At 40.6% G+C, this 24,997-nt stretch overlaps 1 protein-coding gene across 1 annotated transcript in view; it reads left to right on the top strand.

Moving 5' to 3' along the window:
• LOC149162776 (calmodulin-binding transcription activator 3-like) overlaps nt 1–24,997 on the top strand; it is a 351,577-nt gene that overhangs the window by 155,441 nt on the left and 171,139 nt on the right. The window contains exon 4 of the mRNA XM_089437389.1: nt 16,320–16,408. Within this exon, the coding sequence (XP_089293515.1) occupies nt 16,320–16,408 (89 nt within the window). The remainder of the gene's footprint in view (nt 1–16,319; nt 16,409–24,997) is intronic.

The following is a 24,997-nucleotide window of genomic DNA, read 5'->3' as shown; positions in this document are numbered from 1 at the left end:
TACAGACATCCAAACAATTTCCCATTTACATGTGTCACATTTGTTATCCCTTTTAGGGCCGGAATTGAGGCTTTTCATGGTTTCTTTTAGATTTTCCCATCTCATCTCGTAGTTGTGGGTTCTTCTAATTCTTTCTTCTTTTATCGTCGTGTTTTCCTCATGTCGACATCCGTCACTCAGACAGCGCGACAGAGGCATCCGCTTGGGACTGCCACCAGGATAGACTGGGTTACTGTTCCTTGCATCGTAAGGAGGCTTGGCCGTGGGGATGTTCTTCGGGGGTCTAAACAGTAGTACCCTGGCCCTATTCTCCTCCGCCCCTGGTGAACTTTTGTTTTTCCGTTTACCTCTTTTCTCTGTTCTCTTTACTCTATGTGGCTCTTTGATTTTTCCCTCTATTTTGTCCGAGGAGTTCCCAACAGGAATCATTATGGCCTCAAGCTCTCGCATTTTGTTTCTTGGGGTTACCGTAGTGGAGACCTCTCTATTCCTGGTTTCTAACCCCCTCCTCTCCTAGCTTAATCACCAGGGTTTTCATTACAAATTCTATAATTTTCGCACATCCAAGGTCCTAGGAATTCCTGGGTTCCTCCCTACCAGAATTGCTCCCTATCCTGTACAAATTTCCTAGATTTTTACAGAAAGGCATCCTAATTCTTAAGATGTTGAGGGCCATAGAATCAACATACCGACTTGCAGAGCTAGTTCAACTTTTTTCCTCGTGCTGTGACGTCATTCCTTGGCCACCTTTCTTCTCTCGGTTCTCGTTTTGTTAATTTTAGGTATGTTCTATGCTTAGAGCAATTTATTTCAATTTTCACGGTTAGCTCAATATCTTTCCCAGATTAGCAATCACATCAACATTAAAGTAAATTGCAGATAGAACATAAACATAAATCGCAGAAGACAAGCTAAGAAAAGTGGAGACAAGATGTGGCGCTAGCCAGGGACAAACCCCAATGTGGGGAAATCCTTGATCAATTCTTCTTATATGTTCTTCAGTAGTTCAGCAGAGAGAGAGGGAGAGAGAGATAGTACATTTACAACAGAAGTCAACACTTTAAGAGCATAGATCATCTTTAAGAAGATGATACATGAGATCAGTTGAAAATATGCTGCTTCAACTGATTTTTCCAAGGTGACTCCTTCACCTATCATCGTGTTGCATCTCGTCATTATGTTGCACCTCACCGTGCTTCACCATGCCGCACTCATCATCACAATGCTGCATCTTATCATGCTTCATCAATCATGACAGTACCCATCACTGTACTGCATCATGTGCCATTGCTGCACCTTGTTTTGCCACCATGTGCTTGCTGCACCTTGCTTACCATATTGCTGTCCCAATCGCTATTGCAGCACCATGTCTTGTTGCTGTCCCAATTGCTATTGCAGCACCATGTCTTGTTGCTGTCCCAATTGCTATTGCAGCACTATGTCTTGCTGCTGTCCCAATTTCTATTGCAGCACTATGTCATGCTGCTGTCCCAATTGTTATTGCAGCACCATGTCTTGCTGCTGTCCCAATTGCTATTGCAGCACTATATTTTGCTACTGTCCCAATTGCTATTGCAGCACTATGTCTTGCTGCTGTCCCATTGTTATTGCAACACCATGTCTTGCTGCTGTCCCTTGCAGCACCATGTCTGTTGCTGTCCCAATTTGCATTATTGTACCATGTTGCTGTCCCAATTTTGCAGCGCCATGCTTGTTGTCCCTATTTGCATTGCTGTACCATGTTGCTGTCACAATTTTGCAGCGCCATGCTTGTTGTCCCAATTTGCATTGATGTACCATGCTTGTTGTCCGAATTTGCAGCACCATGCTTGCTGTCCCAATTTGCATCGCTGTACCATGTTGTTGTCCCAATTTGCAGCACCATGCTTGCTGTCCCAATTTGCATTGTTGTACCATGTCACTGTCCTAATTTTACAGCATCATGCTTGCTGTCCCAATTTGCATTGTTGTACTATGCTGCTGGTACCATGTCACTGTCCCAATTTTACAGCGCCATGCTTGTTGTCCCAATTTGCATTGTTGTACCATGCTGCTGTCCCAATTTTGCAGCACCATGCTTGCTGTAGCTTTCGGTCTCCTCAATGTGCCCAAACAGTCACTTAATTTCCAGTGTTTAGTTCCTCGTCTACTCGGCCTTGCAGTTTGCCCTCTTGGCCCTAAATCCTTGGCCCTCCATCCAACAATTTGGTCACTTGAAGTGGCCTGCGGCTAGGGCAGGATAGACCAACGTTTAGGGCTTCTCCATAGGGCAGCGTTAGGTCTTCTTCATAGGGCAGCATTAGGGATTTTTCATAGGGCAGTGTTAGCTCTTCTCCATAGGGCATCATTAGGGCTTTTCCATAGGGCAGCGTTAGCGCTTCTCCATAGGGCAGCATTAGGGCTTCTTCTTCCTAGATTACTCTCACACTAAAACCCAAGACAAGTGGAGAGAAATTAAGAGAGAAGTTGTGTGTAAAATGACACTCAATTCATCTCCTTTTATACTAAAACTTTGAGTACATGAGGGGTTTATTTGGTTGCTGGCCGACCTTGACGAATTGTCTTATAACACAAATAAATTCATAACTCCATGAATACTTATCGGAATTGGATGATCTTTAGATCAATCCTACACCTCTCGATGAGAGGGATCCAAGAAAAATATCCACCTATACCCACATGGAGTTTGGCCCTAGTTCCAATTTTAACACTCCCTCTCAACTAGGGAGAACTCCATCCGCTGATCCATATGTCCAACTGTACTATCTCTGCCATCAGTGCCCGACACTGCTATGCTCTGCTCTGCTGAACCATGAAGAAGAAGAATTGATCGAGAATGTTTCATATCATTCTCCATTGACCCGAAGTCAGTTTCATATGAAGAGAGTGTGTCATACCACTCTTACTGACCTGAAGTCAGTTTTATTGATCCCAAATCAATATCACAAGAGAGTGTCTCAAACCACTCATACTAATCCTAGATCAGTTGGTGGTCATCCTAGCATAGGGAGTATGGTAGATACAATGATGCGTCCATCGATAGTACTACTATGGTCTCTAACCCCATTTCCCTGCTCATTGATCAGATGAGAGGTACTTCCCACGAGTCCTAGACTGCATGGGTAGGATGCCTCGACAGGAGAACTAATCATCCTGTCCTACAAGAGAACGAATCATCCTGGCTTACAGGAGAACGAATCATCCTGGCTGACAGGAGAACGGATCATCCTGGCTGATAGGAGAACGAATCATCCTGGCTGACAGGAGAATGAATCATCCTGTCCCAAAGTCGCCTCTGGGTATCACAGGGAAGGCTGAGCTATTCACCTTGTAAACAACGAACCATTAGGGGAGGGTGAGTCGCCCTATGGTCGTGTGTTGCTCCAGTAAGTACCCCAAGCCCCCCAGAGCTCCAAGAGATCAATGCATGCAACATGTAGGACCTTTATACGAAGGTCTCTCAACGACTCTTAAGTCGTTTGGGAAAGTCACAGATTTGACCTTTCCCCGGGGCTTTGACAAAAATGTCTGCGACTTGTACATCAATCTCAATGCGATGGAGCCTCCTCGCTCATCGATTTACCATATCCCAGATAAGGTAGTATCTGATGTCTATCTGCTGGAGCAATCATCGAATATGAGATTCCTCAACAATTGAATCCCCCCCTAGTTGTCATAGAGAATCACAATGGTATTCATCATGTGTACAAACAACACTAAAGAGCTTCCGCAACTAGGCAGCTTCACACGAGATCATACTTGTAGCTATGTATTCGGTCTCGACGGTGCTTATAGCAACCAACTTCTGCTTCCTGCTCATCCATGATATCGAAGCAAAATCCAAAGAGAATCAACATTGAGAAGTGCTCTAGTGATCCTCCACACTGCCTGCCTAGTCAACATTCGAATAATCATGCAGTTTCATATTTTCGGCAGTGTATCTCAATCCATGAGAAATTGTGCCTCGAAGATATCTTAGAAGATTCTTAACACCAATTCAGTGAGGCTCAACCAAATATGAGCTCACCGTGCTAACTGCAAAACAAATATGCTGATGGAAATTCACTAAGAACATCAATGCAAATGAGTTTGTGAAACTCAGAGGCATTTCCCCAATCTGGTCCGGCATCATTACCATATAACTTTTGAAAGTTAAGATCGTCGAGGTAGTCACAGGCTTGTAGTTTACCATTCCTCATCCGGAATCCAACTCCCTCTTACTTCTGCAAGTGAGAGGGTCTGCACCTATCAGAGATAGGTCATTCTCAGAAGGTGCCGGTATGAGAGGTCTATTATCCACAACCTTCAAACAATTGTTTGGATCGGCTTCACTCTTAGTGAATCTCAGCTTCCTCTGACAGCTATCAATCCTCTCATACTAAGCCCAGGGTGTTTTGCTTCAAGCCATATAGGGCTTTCTTCCACCTGCACACATGAGATTCCTGATCATGAATCTCAAACTCCTCGGGTTGTTCCAAACCTGTGGACCTGCTACATGAGGGGAATGGTCCCCTTGTAAGATTTTCCTTCGGTACATCTCAGACATGTACCTTCATGCTCTTCTTGAATTCAGGCATCCCTATTACCATCTGACTCACATCAGGTAGGGCCCCATAATAGACCTCTGGTGCTATAGATGAGATGTGTCAACTGACATGGTCCCCAATGGACCATCCTGCAACTTGGTACAAATTGCCAATCCTGAACCCATGAGTAAAAGCATCTTTGAAAATTCTATTTTCAAACATGTACTTTTCCATCGATGAATGCCACCCTGAAACCTTTGACTTCCATTGCAGAAATGGACACCAGGTTCTTCTTGCGATCAGGTACATAAAAGAGATTCTGTAAATGAATTGGGTTATCCTCGTTCAATTGAGGGGTAATATTTCCTACACCCTTTCCGGGATCAGTGGCATCAACTCCAAGTATAATCTCGCGATTGTTACCATTTCTACCAAATTAGAGAGAGCACCCTTCTATCCGTTGAAGTGCTTCGGAGCACTACAATCAATAAGCTAGATTTCCAATGAATCTGAAGGAGAGGGCCAATAAAAGATAATGCTTCTTTATCTTATTAGAAACAACATTTGATTCTTCATACCAGGGGTTCCTTGCTTTCTTTGAAGATTCGGCCGTTACCTGCATTACCTGTCATTCCTATGATCATGTCTCTAGAATGATTGTTATCATCATCAAGTGATGTGTCCTTGCCATTCGGACACTCCTTCGCATAATGGCTGAACTTATTGCAACCAAGGCATCTGCCTTTCCTTTCACCCTTAGATCCGAACTTCCCATTGAAGTGATATTTAGGTAGCCCATTAGAAGCTTCTGTTGCGCCATTCTGATAATGTTCTCTGCTTCGATTTCACCCTCGGTGAATTTGAAGAGTGATGAGGAATCCACTGATACTTTTGTTCTTTCCAAATTGTTTTCGGTGATTGCTATTTCACTCTTGCTTGGGCTTTGTCTTCACCTCAGCTCCGATACCATGTTAACTTTAGGGATGTTCTATGCTTAGAGCAATTTATTTCAATTTTCACAGTTAGCTCAATATCTTTCCCAGATTAGCAATCACATCAGCATTAAAGTAAACTGCATTTAGAACATAAACATAAATCACAGAAGACAAGCCAAGACAAGTGGAGACAAGATGTGATGCTAGCCAGGGACAAACCCCAACGTGGGGAAACCCTTGATCAATTCTTCTTATATGTTCTTCAATAGTTCAGCATAGAGAGAGGGAGAGAGAGATAGTACATTTACAACAGAAGTCAACACTTTGGCTTATCTAGATAAGAGCATAGATCATCTCTAAGAAGTTGATACATGAGATCAGTTGAAGACATGCTGCTTCAACTGACTCTCCAAGGTGACTCCACCTATCATCGTGCTGCATCTCGTCATTATGTTGCACCTCACCGTGTTGCACCATGCTGCACCCATCATCACAATGCTACATATTATCATGCTTCATCAATCATGACAGTACCCATCACTGTACTGCATCATGTACCATCATTTGCCATTGCTGCACCTTGTTTTGCCACCATGTGCTTGCTGCACCTTGTTTACCATACTGCTGTCCCAATTGCTATTGCAACACTATGTCTTGCTGCTGTCCCACTTGCAATTACAACACCATGTCTTGCTGCTGTCCCGATTGCTATTGCAGCACTATGTCTTGCTGCTGTCCCAATTGTTATTGCAGCACCATGTCTTGCTGCTGTCGCTTGCAACACCGTGTCTGTTGCTGTCCCATTGAAGAATTGCTGTACCATGCTTGCTGTCCCAATTTGCATTGTTGTACCATGTTGCTGTCCCAATTTTGCAGCACCATGCTTGTTGTCGCAATTTGCATTGTTGTACCATGCTTGCTGTCCCAACTTGCAGCACCATGCGTGCTGTCCCAATTTGCATTGTTGTACCATGTTGCTGTCCCAATTTTGCAGCACCATGCTTGTTGTCCCAATTTGCATTGTTGTACCATGTTGCCGTCCCAATTTTACAACACCATGCTTGCTGTCCCAATTTGCATTGTTGTACCATGCTGCTGTCCCAATTTTGCAGCACCATGGTTGTTGTAGCTTTCGGTCTCCTCAACATGCCCAAACAGTCACTTAATTTCCAATGTTCAGTTCTTCATCTACTCAGCCTTGCAGCTTGCCCTCTCGGCCCTAAATCCTTGGCCCTCCATACAACCATTCGGTCACTTGAAGTGGCCTGTGACTAGGGCATCATGGACCTGCGGCTAGGGCATGATAGACCAACGTTTAGGGCTTCTCCATAGGGCAGCATTAGGGCTTCTTCATAGGGCAGCGTTAGGGTTTTTTCATAGGGTAGTGTTGGCTCTTCTCCACAGGGCAGCGTTAGGGCTTCTCCATAGGGCAGTGTTAGCTCTTCTCCATAGGGCAGCATTAGGGCTTCTTCTTCCTAGATTTCTCTCACACTAAAACCCAAGACAAGTGGAGAGAAATCAAGAGAGAAGTTGTGTGTAAAATGACTCTCAAGTCATCTCCTTTTATACTAAAACATTGAGCACATGAGGGGTTTATTTGGTTGTTGGCTGACCTTGACGAATTGTCTTAAACACAAATAAATTCATAACTCCATGAATACTTATCGGAATCAGATGATCTTTAGATCAATCCTACACTTCTCGATGAGAGGGATGCAAGAAAAATATCAGCTGCCATAAATAAGATGACCCACATGCAGTTTGGCCCTAGTTGCCAATTTTAACACGTTTCCTCCCTATGCATGCATCTTCCGATGGACTATTTCCCCTTATGTTTTATTCCCCTCCCCTTTCTGTCCTTTCCCTTTTCGTCCCCTTGTCTGTCATAATTACTCCCCTCGCTGATCCCTACGCCATCACCTTGAAATGGTGACCCTCCATCTTGTCTTACACTATCTCCCATTAACACTCACTTACTCTGGGCTGTTCTTGCCGTATGTCCTCTTCCCTCGTGTTGCCTCTTGCTGGCGTCTTCCTGCCCGCACTCTCGCTAGCCCCCTGCCATCCTCGCTGTCTTCCTTTCATGTCTCTACCAGCCTTCTCTCTGGGTCTGTTCCTTCCTTGCCTTGTCTTTCCGCTTGCCCTTCCCCCTGTCCTCTCGCTCCACTTCCCACTCCTGTCCATTCACTCGCTTGGACGCTGCCTCCCACTTCCTGGTCCCATCTCCCCTAACCCACTTCCTCCACAGTGCTACACCCCGATCGGGGGTTCTCCTCCTCTTCCTTGTCTTTTTCCAGGATTTTCACTAAGTTCGCCATCTCCTCTATCTGATATAGTTCTTTCGCTTTTATGTCTAAAGTTTTGCGTACCTGGCTGCTTCCCCAATTTGCCAGGTTATCTGCTGCCACATTGCCTTTCCTTCGTACGTGGGTGGGGAGGATGTAGTCTATATGTCTGATTAGTTTACTGATCTCCCTGAACCAGCCATGCAGTTCTCCAGCTTTGGCTGATCTTTTGCCACTGTGTTGCTTGCTGTAGCTTTTTTACTATTTCAATCGCCATTTTTGAATCGCCTTCTACTTGTAATTTTTGAAATCGCTCTCTTATCACGATTTCCAACCCTTTTTTCAGGGCATGAAGCTCCGCTTCATTATTTGTCGCATTGCCACAGTCCATCGCGTAGACTCTAAGTGTCTTACCCCTGTCATCTATGAATAACCCTCCTGTCCCCACCCCACCAGGGTTCCCTTTTGTAGTGCCATTGAAGTTTAGTTTGATGAATTCCTTTTGCGGTCTTTTGAATTGGTTTACTTCCTCTCCTTTAGTGGTGTGGTGCTTCCATGAAGATGTATGCAACATGCTTGGTTTCAGGTTCAGGCAGGTCATTATCTTTTCTTCCTTTGGGTTAGTTTTCCAGTCCTCCTCGAACCATTTCTTTGTCAGAATAGTCTCTCGAATATTTTGGATTATCTGGTTCCATTTTTCTGCTTTTGCTCTTCCTTCCTTGAAGATCAGTTTGTTTTGTTCTTTCCATATATTCCACAGGACAAATCCTAGCGAGAGTCTCCAAGCACGGTTCAAGATTGTGTTCTGGTACGACTTTTTCCTCCAGTTCTCTATTGTTGTTTGCATGTTATTTGGATTCCTGTCACTGATTTCAAAAAGTTGATGGTGTTGTTTCCACAGGTTGTCGCTGTATTTGCAAGCATTGGTAAGGTGATCCATTGTCTCTTCCTGTTCTCGGCATAAGACACATATCGATGGGCCTTGCATTCCTTTTTTTTTGCAGTTGGTCCCATGTTAATGCTCGCCTGTGGCTCAGGATCCAAATAAAGAAAGCGATCTTCGGCCATGTTTTTTCCTTCCATATGCTTTCCCAGTTATTTGTTTCTTGATGTCTGAGGTGTTCTGCTTTTAATTGATAACCTTCTCCAATTGTAAACATTCCTTTGATCCTATAACCCCATCTTAGAATGTTCGGTCCTTCTTTTTTCGCTATTTTCCTGGTTACCATTTCCTTTTCGTATAGCTTCCATTGGGGTGTTTCTGGTGCTTCTGGCCAATCCTGTTTTTGTTTCCACTTTCTCTAGTATTCTCCTGGGTCTATGCACCAGAAGTTTTGCACTGTGTTTCCCCCATGGAGATCAGTGAATTGGTGGATTTCTGCTAGCTGTGGCTTGCTGTTTAATTTTCCTCTTTGTTGCCACGCTTCTTCCCAGAAGTTGGCTTTGTCCCCTCCTCTGATTTCCCAGAAGCTATGGTTGCTGATCATATTCCTGTTGACACTGGCTAGGTTCCATATTGCTGAGCCTTTCTTATCATTATGGCTTCTCAACTTTCGTTCAAGAGACCTGGGCATGTCGTACTTCCTCTCCCATAGTTTTTTCCAAAGGTCTACCCCTCCCTGTATCCATCTCCACCACAACTTTTCTTCCATTACCTGATTCAAAATGTATAGGTCACGGAGTCTAAGGCCTCCTTCTTTTAGTGGTTTGCTGAACCAACTCTAGGATAGAAGTGCCCTTTTTTTTACCGTGATGGGTCCTTGCCATAAGAATTTTTTGAACATGTCTACTATTTTTTGGCAGACTGTTTTAGGGGTCACTTGATTCGTTAGTTGGTATATCAGAATGGATTGTAATACTGACCTTAGCAGTATTACACGACTTGGAATGTTCAAAGTTCTGAATGTCCAGGTTTGCATTTTCCTTTGGATCTTTTCCAACATGAGTTTCCAATTAGCTACTCTGTTCTGCTAGTCATTTAGCTGGATTCCTAGATACTTCGTATTGAAATTTCCTATTCTGAATCCCATGGATCTTGTTAGGAAGGCTTGAGAGGGTGCTGGGGTGTTGAAGAAGAAGATATCAGACTTCTCTTGTTTATCTCCGTCCCTGAAGCACTAGTGAAGTCTGTGAGGATTTCCATGATTTTCCTAGCTTCTTTGAGCGATCACTGTCCGTATAACATTACGTCGTCTACGAATTGCTGGTGGGTTAGTGGAAGGTCATCCCCCCATAGTCTTAGGCCCGTATATTGTTCACTGCAGACTTTCGCTTTTATATATCTTCCTAGGCCTTCTGCTGCTAGAATAAACAAGAAGGGCGATAGCGGGTCGCCTTGCTTGAGCCCTCTGGTGGCGTTGAATGCCTCTGTAGGGGATCCGTTTAGCATAATTGACAGAACTGGGGTGGTTACCATTGACATTATCCAGCTTATCCATCTTTCATCGAGGCCAAATGCTTGCAGTATTTTTTGTAGATACTCCCAGTTCAATCTATCACAGGCTTTGGCCAAATCTAATTTTACCAGCGTTCTTTTGGTTTTTTATTTGTGCCACCACTATGCCGTCTGTTATTTGTCTGCCTTTGACAAACCCTGTTTTCTCTTGAGATATCAAGCCAGGTAATATGGGTTTTAACCGGTTGACTATTATTGTGGCCAAGATTTTGTATATGACAGTGCAGAGTGCTATTGGTTGGAACCCTTGCGGTTCTTTCGAGTGCTTTGTCTTCGGGATCAGGGCTAGAAATGTTGAATTCAAGGTCGGGTGCATTCTTTTGGTATATCTGGACTCCTCCATTAGTTTCACTATGTCTTCACTTAGGAAGGCCCAAGTCGCTTGGAAGAATTCGGTAGTGAATTCGTTTGGCCCTGGTGCTTTCTTTATCACCATATTCCTAATTACCTCCTCCACCTCTGCTTTAGTTATTTCTCTTAATAGAGCCAGGTTCTGGTCTCTGCTCACCAAATTGGGGATATGTTGAATGATTTTATTAATGTTATCCCCCCTTCTAATGTTTGGTTCTGTCAGGAGCCCTTTGAAGTGCTGAACTAATAGATTCTCCATTTCTTCCTTTTGGGTGAGTCGATTGCCTTGCTGATCCATTAGGGAGAAGATTCTGTTCTGCTGCTTGTGCTGTATCATTGCTTTATGGAAGAACTTTGTATTTCTTTCTTCTTCTTTTAACCATTGGATTCTTGATTTTTGTTTCCATAGGATTTCCTCTTGTTGTCTCCTTTCTTCCAATTTGTTAATCAACAACCCTTCCTCTTCTGCGAGCTCTTCACTTCTACCCTCCTCCATTATTTGTTGTTCTTTTTGCTTCATCTTTGTTTGAATTATCTCATGTTCCTTCGGTATGTTACCGAATTTTTCCTTGTTCCATTTTTTTATCTTCCCTTTTAGATCTTTTAGTCTGAGTTGAAAGGTGTGCATCTGATTTCTTCCTCCTCTCTCATTCTCATTCCCTTTCCACCATTCCTTCATTTATCTATAAAGGTGGGTTCTCTTGACCAAAATGCCTCAAATCTAAAGGGTCTGTTCTGGTTTCTTTGATTAATTTCAATTTCTAGTTTAATAGGCCAGTGATCTGACCCTAAACACAGAAGAATTGATGCTTCATAGAATATGTCTTTGCCAATGAAGTGTTCTGTTTCCAAGAACTTGTCTAGCCTAGAGGCTATCTGTCTGCTCCCTCCCCTTGTGTTGTTCCACGTATATTTCCATTTATGGTTGGGATGTCTACCAATTTGAGTTCTTCTTGAAGATCCCTAAAACTCTCCATTCTGGCTCTTCTCTTTGCAGTCCTCTTTCGTCCTCTGTTGATGTTATCAAATTGAAGTCCCCTGCTATTAGCTAGAGTTTTTCCACCCGAAGTTTTCCTAGCTTTTGTATTTGTTGGAGGAAGTTTCGTTTTTCCATTGGAATATGAGGGCCATATACTGCAGAGACTAAAAACCATTCTCTGTTTCCAATTAGCCAGAACTGCCCCGTGAGAATTCTTTTCATGCCCACCCAATAATCTATTGTGATCTCTGCTGGGTTCCACAGTATTGCTATACCTCCCGCACTGCCTTTCACATCTATGGTCATGCATTCATACCTTGGTTTTATTTTGTTTAGTATTTCCTCCATTCTCCCTCCTGTGATTTTTGTTTCTTGTAGCAGCATGAGTTGAGGTTTTTCTTTTCTTAGCCTTTCCACTAAGTGTTTCTGTTTGCCTTTGCTATTAAGGCCTCTTATATTCCAGGATGTAATTATCATTGGGTTACTTGGTTTATTTGATGAAATACAACCGATAGCGGTACTACCCTCCCTGTATTCACTAGCATTTCTCCCATAATCTGTATAGATTCTTGTAGGTTTCTTCAGCCTCTTTTCTTTCTGCCTTTCGTTTTATTTGGATAATCTTGGGTGCTGTCCTGTTGCAACCCCAGGTCTTCTGCCATCTCCACCTTCCCCTGCCCTTGTTTAACTTGATACTGTTGGAATGTTTCTCTGTATAGTCGTTTTTGGTCTTCTAGAATGAATCGCTCATCTAGATGTGTCCATTTATTCAATAATTTCCTCAGCACCTCTTCTTCCATGCTTAGTTCTTCTCACCTACTTGTATCTATTTCCATTCCAATGTTATCCATCTTCTCTTTGTCTCCCTTCTCCTCCTTCTTTGTCGGCTCGCTTTGGGTTTTCGTCTTAGGTTTTAGTTTGCCTTGACTCAAGCTGCTGTCCTTTCCTTTTTCCGCCTGTCGTTATCTTCTTCTTCTTCTTGTAGTACATCAAAGCTGTTTCCTCTGCTTGGCTGGGCTTGTTGTTCTTTTTTCCTCTCGCTGGTATTCTCTTTTACTTGTTTTCTTTTGCTTTTCACTTCTTGAAACCCGTCCTTATCTTCTTGATTTTTCCTTTGCTATTTATGCATGTTCTCTCCCTCTTCTACATTTAGTGGGCACTCCTTAAATAGGTGGCCATACTCATGGCATCCTCTACATCTGAATGGGATATGTTCGTAGTCTAGGGTTTGCTGCCAGATCTCTTCATGGTACTCTAGTTCTACTGAGTCTGGGATAGGTTCAGCGATATTCATGTAAACACATATTCTAGCATATGAAGTATATCTTCCTTTTTTTGTCGTTTCTGCTATTTTGACAAATCTGCCTATCGTGTTTCCTATGCCCTCTAGTATCTTTGGGTCCCAGAAGTCCATTGGGAGGCCAAATAACCTAACCCACACTGGGGCTGCCAAATTTTTTTCTTTGTCTAGGTCATAGCATTCTTCCCAGTATTTCATAAACAATCCAGCATTATAATGAATGTATGGACCATTTTCAAATACCTTTTCTTTATCTTGTAGGTTCGAGAATATTATCGTGAAGAAGCCTCTACCTCCTAGCTTGAGCTCGATATGGCCTCGGGGCTACCATTTTTGCTGAATCCATTTGGTGAGGTCCTTTTCTGTCGACCATACTCCAATGAACTTACATATTAGCGCATGGTCTTTCATATAACTTCTGTATCGCTCCAATTTGTTCATCGATATGATGAATCTTGGTTTCTCCATTGCACATGGTAAACATTTGCCTTCGCTGCCTGCTTGCCATCTCGCTCCTAAGACTGGTCTTGACATTCTGTTTGTTTCTCCCGCTTGTTTTAGGTTACTGATACTCTGGCAAGATTCCTCTGCTGCCGCGTCTCGATAGGAGGGGATCTCCCCCCCTTCTTCTCCTCTGTCATTCCGCTCTGCTTCTTGGTCTCCTGGGTCTGCAGCTTTTCAGCAGTCTACAGGTTTTTGGAACATAGTACCGATTATCTCATGGCTGCCTGGCCATTAGGGTTGCAGAGCAGCGCCAATTAACCTAGAAATACATAATTTTAATTTATTATAAATTATATTGGTTCACTGCATTGTTGTTGATATTGTTCTTTCTATATAATGGCATATGATGTAATGACGCCGTGGAGTGAATTCAATGTATATGTGAATGAGGAAAACATATAATGCTATTATCTAAAGAAAAGAAAAATATTGTCTTAAGAGAAATTAACACAATGTAACACCCTGTAGCTTTATTTTTTTCTTTCTATAGGAAAATGTTAAAAATTTCTTCTTTGTATTTGGGATGAAGGACCCTAGAGTTGCCATCTAGGTTGAACCCAAAATAATGTCACTATTGTCCAAAAATAAGGTTTTCATGGTGAATTGCAAGATAAAAGTATAATCCATATTACATAGTTGTAGATTGCTTATGTCGTATTGTTTGTCACTTGTTTCAACGAATTTCATTTCAATTATATTTGATTAAGGAATCACTAATTGGTTAGCACATTCAGTGCTACCATAATTATTATCTTTAGTAGGAGTGATGAAAATTATAATAGCTCTTCTTGCAAGTGATCCTTTGATTTTAAATAGTGCACTAACACATCTACTATAGGTTTTAGGAAATCTTTCATTACTGGTCTCCATTTACCTATTTTCGAGATGAGCTTACAGTTTAAAATGTAACTCCTTTTTTTTTAAACCTTTAAAACTTTAGTAGTACTCTTTTTATAGCCCTTTATGAATCTTTTTTTCCTTGTAATGGATTTAGAATATATTTATTTTTAACGCTGAGATAATTTTTAATTAAATTATACTTCCTTTTTACTTTAGTCTTATAATAGCTACCCTCAACTTAATCTTTTATACACCTCTCCTAAATCAAAATGAACCAACCCCCCTTAATCATCATGTCTTAATGGTCATGGTACCTCGTGGGCAATGGAGTAACCCATCTGAATGGTTATAATAACTCGTTGGCAATGGGGCTTTTAATTCTATGGAAATGTTGGATATGTAATTCGCTGGTTAACCGGTGTTCTACTATTGATTGTGTGGATAACCCTAGCTCCTTTGCCGATTGACATACGGTAGTGAAATGATTTTTTTTGAATGGAAACAATTGCAATAAAAGGCAAATGTTTGAATTGATGAATGGGTGTTGTTTAACAACGCAGGGCAATTTCTGTGGTAGCAACAGTGGGTTGTTAGCTTGGATGAGTGTGTAATAGGCAATAACAATGTAGTGTCGGTTGTCTGTGGTGATGACAACAACATCTGGATTTGGGCGACGACAACAGAGGTGGTGTGGTGGGGCTTTCGGCAGCGTATTGTGGAGGCCCAAAGCACAGGCTCTTCGCGTGTTTTTTCTTTTTGCCTTTTTTTTTAAATATCTATATATATATATATATATGCTTTTTGTTATATATATATATATATATATATATCTAATTTTTTTTACTATTTCTAATTTTTTATTTAAATATATTTCATTTAAAAAAAATATATTTTCCACTTATTTTTAGTTTTCTCTATATGTATTGACCCTTTTTTTTGTATATTTTTTTGTTTGTTTGTTTGTTTCTTTATATTATTTTTATTTTTATGTATATACTCTCCTTTTTTTGAATATATATTGACTATTTTTTTTTTAAACCAATCTTTTTTTCTTTTATTTTTAAAAATGGGCAAGGGCTTGACGATAAAATGGAGAATCACCAATGCAACGAAACGCTTCAATTGTGATGGCAACAAAGTTGAAGAAGATTGATGGCCAAAGGCCGGATCAGACTAGCTCTATGCATCGGTTGAGTGGCCAGAGGCTTGAACAACTTTGATACTAATATTACGAACAAAATTCGTAAATGCTCTGATACCAATGTTACAAACAAAGTTTGTAATAACAGGTTAAACACTCCAAAACACCTGGAATATGAAGATATCCATTGAGGACACAATAAAATATAAAATGTATTGAATAAGAATATGATATGATGAGAATGTTACAAATGAGGGCCTGCACATATACCTAGGCAAGTGCCCTTTCACGAATGGTCATGTCCTTAGAGACATGCCTCTTCTATACTAATCACTAATTAATCATTTGTTTATTTGATTTATTTTTACTTCTTTTATATATATTATATTCATAACAAAACCCCATAAAGTCCCTCTTGAAGCCCTTGGGCCCTCTGATGGAGTAAACCTGCTCTTGTGACTTAGCTGCCTCCAACCCTGGAAGTCCATCCTGACCACACCATAAGGGAAACCAGATAAAGGAACATCACATTAGGTTTCTCCCAAAGCCTGTAAAAATCACTGAGTTCCATAGGTTTCTGCGGTGGTGGTGAGAGAGATGCCAAGGAAAATGGGAAGTAACTATGCATTTTCACGGGCTAACAACCATTATCAAAACCCTACACTTTTGTGTGTTATAAATCCTTTTGTGAAAATTTTCACAATTTGAACTTTTTTGCTGCTTATTCTATTATGTAGTTTGTGCTTCCATGAGAGGGCGTCCTAAATAATATTCTGGTAAAAACATATGCAGCTTGAGAAAATAATATGGTTTTAAATATCTCAATTCAATTTAGTGTTTCAAGGTGGGATAATTTTGTATAACATCGTTTTCTGAGAATCCAAATATAGATTGCACTGCTCTCATAAGTAAACTGTCTTGTTTCTTCATGTTTGTCTGAATATTCTCTCTTGGACAAAGCTTTCTTAAGATTTAAAATGTCTGTTTTGTTTTTTCTTTATAGGCAGGAAGTGTTGATGTCCTGCATTGTTACTATGCTCATGGTGAAGATAATGAGAATTTCCAGCGTCGAAGTTATTGGATGCTTGAGGAGTATGTTTGCCTTGATCTCCATTTTTCTTTCATGTTTATAGATTTTGACTTTTCCCATTTTGATATCTTGCATTTCATTCAGTTTTCTCTCTCTTTTTTTGAGATAAATACCTTGAAGTGTACGGAATAAAACATAACATCACAGTGAGAAAAGGAGTTACCTTAATGCAGTCAGCGCTGCAATAAGTTTAGAATATGCTTTTCTTTCATTATGCTAGCCTTTCTTTCTTTCGAGAAATCAGTTTACAGAGTAATTGCTGAAGTAAATGAGAGATCTACAAGGAAATGGAAGTATCCTAGTATTTTTATTTTTGGAGATGAAACAATGGCACAGTGTTTTTTATTCTACACATTTCGAGAAATGTATCAGACAATACTTAATGGAACGAATAGTTACATCATTGGACAACAATCTAACCACAGGAAAACAGGATAGTTCCCATTATAAATAAAAACCAAGAAATGCAAGGATATGAAGCTTTGCCCCAGTAGGATGTGAGTCAACATCTTTATGGAAGGAGCTGACTTTAACTTAAACAAGGAAAGCCAACTTCTGCTTAAATAGCGTCAAATCCCCTTGATTGATTGGGGAGGGTTCCTCATGAAATGTAGACTTACACAGATACATCCATATAAAGTTTTTTTTATTCATGGATTGTTGGGAGAAAACTGCTTACATTAAACAGAAGAAAGGATTTGTGATGCAGCAATAATGTACAAGCAAACTCAAATCTATATAAAAGATGATAGAGAAACCTTTAGCTGAGATTGAGCCCTCTGAGCTTTACCCACAAGAATGTGGACACCATTAAAATCATAGTATATTAAAAGAGAGAATGATATCCTTGGTTCATCTACAATATGGTGTGGATGCCAATAGATATAAGGGATACAGTGTCCTGTAAATCCTGTATAACCACTTTATTAAGATTCAACTTAATCTAACACAACTCTATTTATGGCATGTGACATAAATCAGTTACTAACATAAGTACATAACAACCGTAGTATATATTCATTATTGAATGCTAGCTCTAGCACCTCCCTTAATGGTTATATGGGAAATGATCGTTTGTCCTATAATACAAACTTGTTTGAATCAAATGTGTCAAATATGTCAGTGGCATGATTCTAAAATTCAGTCCGAAAAGCAGTTTTTGAAGTTGTCATTGAATGAACAGTATGCCATTATGATTTGTAACTGTCATGGTTGATGCAGTGAAAAACAGCTCACCAACCACTTGATCAAGCAGTTTCTTTTCTGCTGGATGAGAGTCAACGTGATTATTATTACTACTTATTTATATTTATATTTATATATATTTATGTTTATCAGAGAGTAAATGTTAGCTGAATGTTTCAGCACATATACCATGGATATAGAAGCTGATTTCAACTTCAAGAAGTTCTCCTCTTCTACAACTAGGTACCAGAGTGTTACAAAAGTCATGAACTAGGCCTCTAAGCCTGCAGTGGTTCGTAAAGAGCCTCATCTACACCTACAAACTCTGCCTTCTGTACTTACCTTCATCCTGATCTAGACTGGATCACTATATAATTTGCCATCCATCATAATGCTTTCATAGTGGAAAAATCGAAAGAATCAGCTTAGAGGAGCAATTTTGGTGGTGGGACCCAGTTTGGAAATTTGGCGTCTGAAACCTTTCAACGCCAGTTTGAAGCCTTAAATGATGTTTTTTGGTGGGTAGAACTCTGCTGCCTGAGCCCCACACCCTGTGACACTACTCTACACACAAAAAACCCTTCCAATTGTCCAAGAAAAACATCAATGGGAGTTCAGATGCAAAAGTTATGCCTACCAGAAGTTAACCTATCATGATTGACCACCATAATTCGAGAGGATGCCAAATCAGCCCCTTTTACTCATGGAAAAGGGCTAGCCACATGGGGACTATGAAAAAGACTAGAAGGGTCGAGTTGTAACTCATGTTGACCGTTCAATGGGTCAAATTTAATCCCTAGTTGGATATCAGGCTGTTTTATAACAAGGCCACTAGGAGGAGAGAAAAGTAGCTGAGAGTGGATAGAGAGTGAGTAGAACAAAGGGGTTTAGTGTTCTGTAGCAACCCACATGCCATAGGTCTTAAGAGTGCCTTTTGTTGCCCCCTAAATCCACACCTGGGTTATTGTCGAGAAAACCTTTAACTCCACTTGGTGTGGCCTTGGGGGCAAGTTTTGAATTGAGCAAAAATCACTCAAATCTTAACTCCTCCGTCTAGGTTAACTCCTAGCGAAGTCGGGGGATGGACCCTATTAAGATAAATTAAGGCTTGACTAATCTTGATCTAGGTGGATATTGGTGGCCACCCGCCTATTCCACTTGGACCCCCACCGTTTCTTTTCAGTTTCCTTGATTATAGTACAACTTACTATTTTTATGAGTTTTTCGGGTCCCAAACTTTTGGAGTTGTTTTGAGGGCCTAAAAGACATTTTTTGGGAAAATAGAGAGATTGAAAAAGTGCCAAACTAGTTTACTTGTTTGTTTTTAGTCTTCTCGTGGGGATCTTCGAAACGAGGTATTATGATAGTCAAATAGAGATCGTATGTCAAAGTTATGACCTTAGGAAGTTGACGTTCCAACTAACCCCAATGGGGCCCACAAGCTTTTGGCGCTTCATCTCCTAGGATTAGGTTTTTGGATGTTTAGGGTTTCCCATTCTTTTTCAATGATAAAAAGGGCCACCGAGCCTCATTGTAACACATTTAAGAGGTGTGTAGCCGCCACATCTCTTCTCAAAGATAAGCTACCATCGCTTGTGTTGGTTTTTTTCCATTATGCTTGTAAGCATCTTTTAGTATCTTGATATTAATGGAATGAAGATTTATTTTTGCTACATCTCTGTGTTCATGTTTATATTTGTATTTTGTTGCATTCCTGCATAAGACCGGATCAGTGGTATCAGAGCGTTTTGCGCTTTCTCTGTTTTTCTTTGCATGTCCCCAATGAGGTTAGGGTATAAGGAGTTAGGGCTCGAACTAGTTGAACCTTTGCAAGACCGGCCTCGCAAACCCCAACAGCCTCCCATGGCGGAAGAAAAGATAGACGAGGGAGCAGGAGATCCTTTCAAAATATTGCTCGAGGGAGCCCACAAGCGACAAAGGAACGCGGTGATTGATAACATTGCCCAGATCCTTCGACGACTACCCACAAGTGACACATCTTCATCCAGCAACCACTTTGGAGGCACCACTCCTTTTAATGTACAAGTCAACTTTGACATTCCCATGTTTGAAGGCCAAATAGATGCAGACACCGTAGATAGATGGTTAAATCTATTGGAAGGATATTTTTTGGTTCATGACTTTTCCAATTAGGAAAAGAATACTTTTGCATTCCTCAAAGCTGTCCCCTATGTCAAGGATTGGTGGGAAAGCTACTGTGAACAAAAATTCGAGAGGGAACCCTCACTGTTTTCAGCTGCACCCACTTGTAATTCTTTCCGAGACGCCATCAAGGAACAATATTACCCTGTCGGGAGCTATGAAGATAAATATATAAGGTGGACCACACTGCAGCAGGGAAGGGGCCAAGATGTGCCAGAGTTCACAAATATTTTTCATACCCTTCACACGAAGTTGGGTATCAAGGATTCTGAGGAGCATTTGGCACTCAAGTACCGCGACTGTCTACACAAGCACATCCAGGACGAGATGGAGTTCTTGGACATCACCTCGCTTGGCGTCGACTATCGATACAATGCCAAGATGGAGCAAAAATTTAAACTGAAGAAGCGAGACTTTGGATCTGCAAATTCGAAGCAAGGGATAGGCACTCCCTGTTGAGAAATCCGAGGGCTTGAGAAGTTAATGATTTCTCTATCTTGATAACTGCTTGTGAAGTAAATTTATTCAAACAAGATCTTTTATATGTTAGTGATTTTCAACTTCATCAACCAGCTACCATGCATGATAAACAAAAAGAACAAAGACACAAGATATAGGTAGCAGCCAGGGAAAAACCTCTCCAAACCTGAGAGGAAAGCCGCAGTAATTCTTCTTATAGTTTCTTCTTCTTGATAAAATTTCCAAGACCAATACAAGACCCTTCTGAACAATGTGACTCCAAGATCAAGGCTATATCATTCTGCTACTGCAATTCTTTAACCTGCTGTCCCATGGATCAGATCTGCTACTATGAATGGATGAGCTGGCTTCCTCCTTCCTTCCTCTTCGTCCTTCAAGCTTCCCTTGCTCAAGATAGTCCACTAGCCTAGTGGATTTCCTCAATGCTGCCTTGAGACAATGTGATCTGCTTCCTTGAATGGACTGCACAGAAATCCTAGTTGCAGATCTGAAGATGACACTTTCCTTCCACGTGTGAATGAGCCTTTTGCTCTTTAAGGTCTTCTTCTTCCTCGCTATGCTTGTAGCTTTCTTCTAGCCCAATGACCGAGCTCTTTAGGCCTAGAACCAACCCTTATCAACAAGATACCCTAGGACTGCAATGCAGCCCTAACCTAGATCTTCTCCTTCGTACGTGTGAGGGGTTTAGGGCTCTTCTAGCCCTCCTAAACCCTCACTTCAATGGTCACCCTTCTTCGCATGGATTTGCCTTTCAAATGAACCCAAGACCGAGTATTTTCCTTGATGATGAGGGTAGATGGAGTGATGCCCTAATCTCGCATGTGTGACAGACCTTTCTGCAGTTATGGACAAACTTCTGCGGTTATGGACAAACTTCTCTGCGGCTCCCTTCTTCTCCTTTACCTCGCACTCAAGAACAGTCTCCTTCGCATAAATTGTAGACCGAATGATCTTGGGTGAGTGTGTCCGAATAAATGAGGAGAGGGCTTTATTTATAGTGTTTGAGGGTTGTTCATTAGGCCGACATAACATGCCTCTAAGTCGACGTGAATGTGATATGAAGCTGACATGAACATCAAATATAAATATATTTTTATTCCGAAAATACATTGCTTCTTCCATATTCATTTGGAGGGGTTAATTGCTAGCCTTTTGATCTTGACTTGCAAGCATGCCCTTGATCTTGGAGTCATACATTGTACATCTTTAAGTGTAAACATTTACAGTAATGACACAAATCTATCACCTAGCCTAGAGCTCAAATAAGAGCTACTAAAACAAATACATTTTTGAGCATGAAACCCATGACTCAAATTCACAAAAATATTTTGCTAGATACAATTTACATCATTTACATTGGAATGTGTCATTATGAAGAATTGCAAATGGACCCAAGTAAAATTGATATCATAAGGAGGGTCCCTACCAGTGTGGAAAAAGTCTGCAAAAAATCCCGTTTTAATCCTAAAAATGCGATTTTTTGAACTAAACGATTTAATCCCCCGACTTTTTGGCGACTTTTTCACAAAGGAAAAAATCGCGATTTTTTCCTTATAAATCGGGAGTCGACCCAAAAAGTCTTCCTCCCTTCCCAGGCCGTGGATAAAGAGGCTGCAAAGGTGGAAAAACTGTAAATTGAAGCTTCCATCCATGCATTTTCAAGTTATTGCATTATATTGTTTGTCATACTTCTTGCGAGCATAGCAGTCTCATTTGTAATCTGTTAGTTTTGAGGTTAAGATATGTTTTTGATTGCCAAGGAAAAACAAATCTTTATACTTCATATTTCTAGTTAGAAAGCAAAGTATACATTGGCTAAGCCTCCAGGCTTTCAGTGATCCAGACTCTAATAGCGATTGCCCCTTCAAAGATTATAAAAGTACCAAAAGGATAGGCATACAACAGTCTTCCGTAGAAAGAACCCCACACCATCAAAAACATTGTTATAGTTGTTGAATGCTTCTAGGAGAAACAACAGATAGGAGGCCATGAAGATCAAATAGCAACAACCTGTCCAGAAAAAACAAAACCAGTGCCTCAAAAAAGAACCCATTTTTCAGACAGGAACAAAGTACCTATGAAATCTTGTGATAGCAAAGATCCTTCCTGCAATGAGAGCACGTTTTGAAAGGGAATCTTCTTTAGTGGTGAATTCCCTGTAAATGTGGGGAAAGGTTATGTATCAGAAGTGGATTTTACCTCCAAGAGTTTTTGAATAATAGATGCCAAGGCTAGGTTAATAATCTGACATCTACTGTTTTCTCAGAAAATAAGCAGCTTGGATTCACCAAGCGTTAATTTTCACATCTACTGTGATACTCACTGTTAATTTTCATTGGACCTACCACCTGACACCTTATTACCCAAGCAGATTACAATCTACTGAATAAATGCATGACTTATTTCTTAATACAATTAGCGGAAACAAAAATTAAAAGGGGAAGAGGATCTCAGTGACTGATTACTTGATGACTTTTAGATGACTCATGATATACATTTATTATATTTTTTGTTGATATTTTGACTCTTGAGAGTTGAGACTCGGACAGGACTCAAAATTCAGGAGTTGATTCACTATTTTGATATGTGATGTAGCATTAGACTTCATATACATATTATATATTAGCTTTCTTTACATGTTTATGTGGAAATGCATTTATTTGATGTTGTGGATACTCTAGATGTTAAAAAAAAAAATTAAAAAATGAATAATTTTGTGTTTTTTTTTTTTAATTTTGCCGACTTTTTCAAAAAACTCCCGACTTTGACGAGTTTTTCAACTTTTGGACCCTTGCCGAATTAATCCCAACTTCGACTTTTTCCACATTGGTCCCTACTCCTCAGAAGCAAAGGGATGCCAAAAGTTTCTTGGGCTTCGCTGGACACTATAGGAGATTCATAAAGGACTTCAGCAAAGTAGACTCACCTTTGTTTGGACTATTGGCCAAGGACTCTGAATTTTTTTGGTCAGAAAGCTGCCAAGAGGCCCTAGAAACCCTAAAGGACAAGTTAACTACTGCACCTATACTCCGAGGCCCAAATTGGGCTCTTTTTTTTCACATCCATGTTGATGCCTTCGACAAAGCTATAGGAGCATAGATGACAAGTTACCTTGTGCCGTTTATTTCATTATCAAAAATCTGTCCAAGGCTGAATTGAACTATACAGTGATTGAAAAAGAGCTCCTAGTTGTTGTCCATTCCTTGAATAAATTTAGACATTACATCACTGGTTACCAGACATTTGTACATACTGACCATGCTGCTATTAAATATTTGATGAACAAGCCTTATGTGAATGCTAGAATTATTAGATGGTTTCTTTTATTACAACAGTTTGATCTAACTATCATTGATAAGCTTGGTAGAGAAAATGTAGTTGCAAATTTTTTGTCTAGAGTTGCTTTGCCTGCAGGTGAGGAAGGAATGGTTGATGATCAACTGTCTGATGAGCATTTATTTTCTATTTCAGTTCTCTCTCCTATAGGAATTTATAGGGTAATTTCCTTAGACAGAACACCAAAGGACATCGCTCACAAACAGATCACAGATCAATACACCAGTATTGTTAACGTGGTTAAAACTATTAAAAAGGGAAACAATCCATGGCCTGAGCCAACGGGCCACTTTAGGCAATTTATTAATAAAAGAATGAAAATTTACATAAGCTTCTCTCATGAACGGTTACCCTACAAATGACCCTCCATGCTCTTTAAATAGAGATCATGGACCAATCGGGTGTTAAGCCACAGATCAAGTGTCGGTAATACCGAGGAGAGAATGAATTGTCGGATCACTACATATCGTGGTCGTCGAATTGTAAGTTACAAAAGTACATAGTAAAGAAACACACTTTACCTAACCCTACACTAGACCAAGTTATACTTAACTATTTCCTATGTGTCGGAATATCCTAACATCCCCCCTTAAGAACAACTCGGGACAACTTGGGATAGGATTGAAGGATGTACAAATATGACGCAATAGGAGAAGGAAGGAGGCATTAGAGCCTATCCCCCCTTAGTGACAACTCCCTGAACTCCAACTATAAATCAAAGTTTAGTAAACTTCGCCTCAGTGAGAGCATTTGTAAAGATGTTTCCAACTTGATCATCTGTTGAACAATATTGCACTTCAAGAACATGGTCATGAATGAGCTTTCTGATGAAGTGCATGTGCAGTTCAATGTGTTTGCTGCGCTAATGTTGGACTGGATATTTGCATAGTTGAATGGCACTTTGATTATCATACCAAAGTGTAGTTGGATGCTGCTTCTGAAAGCCAAACTCTTAGAGGATCTGACAAAGCCACAGGGCTTCCTTACTAGCTTCTACGGCACCACGATACTCTGCTTCTGTTGAAGAAAGAGAAATGGCACTTTGTTTCTTGCAAGCCCATGTAATAGGTCTTGAACCAAGAGTGAACACATAACCTGCAGTAGACTCCCGATCATCAGGGTCACTAGCACAATCGGAATCAGTGAAACCAACCAATAGAGGAGATGCTTTTGCACTGTAATGAATCCCAAACTGAACTGTACCTCAAACATAACAAAGGATTCTTTTAGCTGCTTTCCAATGACTTTCATGTGGGTTTTGCATAAACCGAGCAATAAGGGCAACAACAAAGGAAAGGTTAGGATGAGGATGGGTCAAATACAAAAGTTTTCCTACAAGTTGACAATATAAGGTAGCATCAACTTCAGGGGAAGTACAAGTGACTGAAAGTTTGGCTCCATACTGAAAGGGAGAAGGGGCTGGCTTA

The sequence above is a fragment of the Pinus tabuliformis genome, chromosome 5_2 (genome assembly GCF_031772625.1).
Source record: "Pinus tabuliformis cultivar Carrire ecotype Pingquan chromosome 5_2, CPIR1, whole genome shotgun sequence".
Classification (NCBI taxonomy): domain Eukaryota; kingdom Viridiplantae; phylum Streptophyta; class Pinopsida; order Pinales; family Pinaceae; genus Pinus; species Pinus tabuliformis.
Note: the sequence above shows the minus strand (reverse complement) of the source record. Positions and strands in the feature narration are given on the sequence as shown.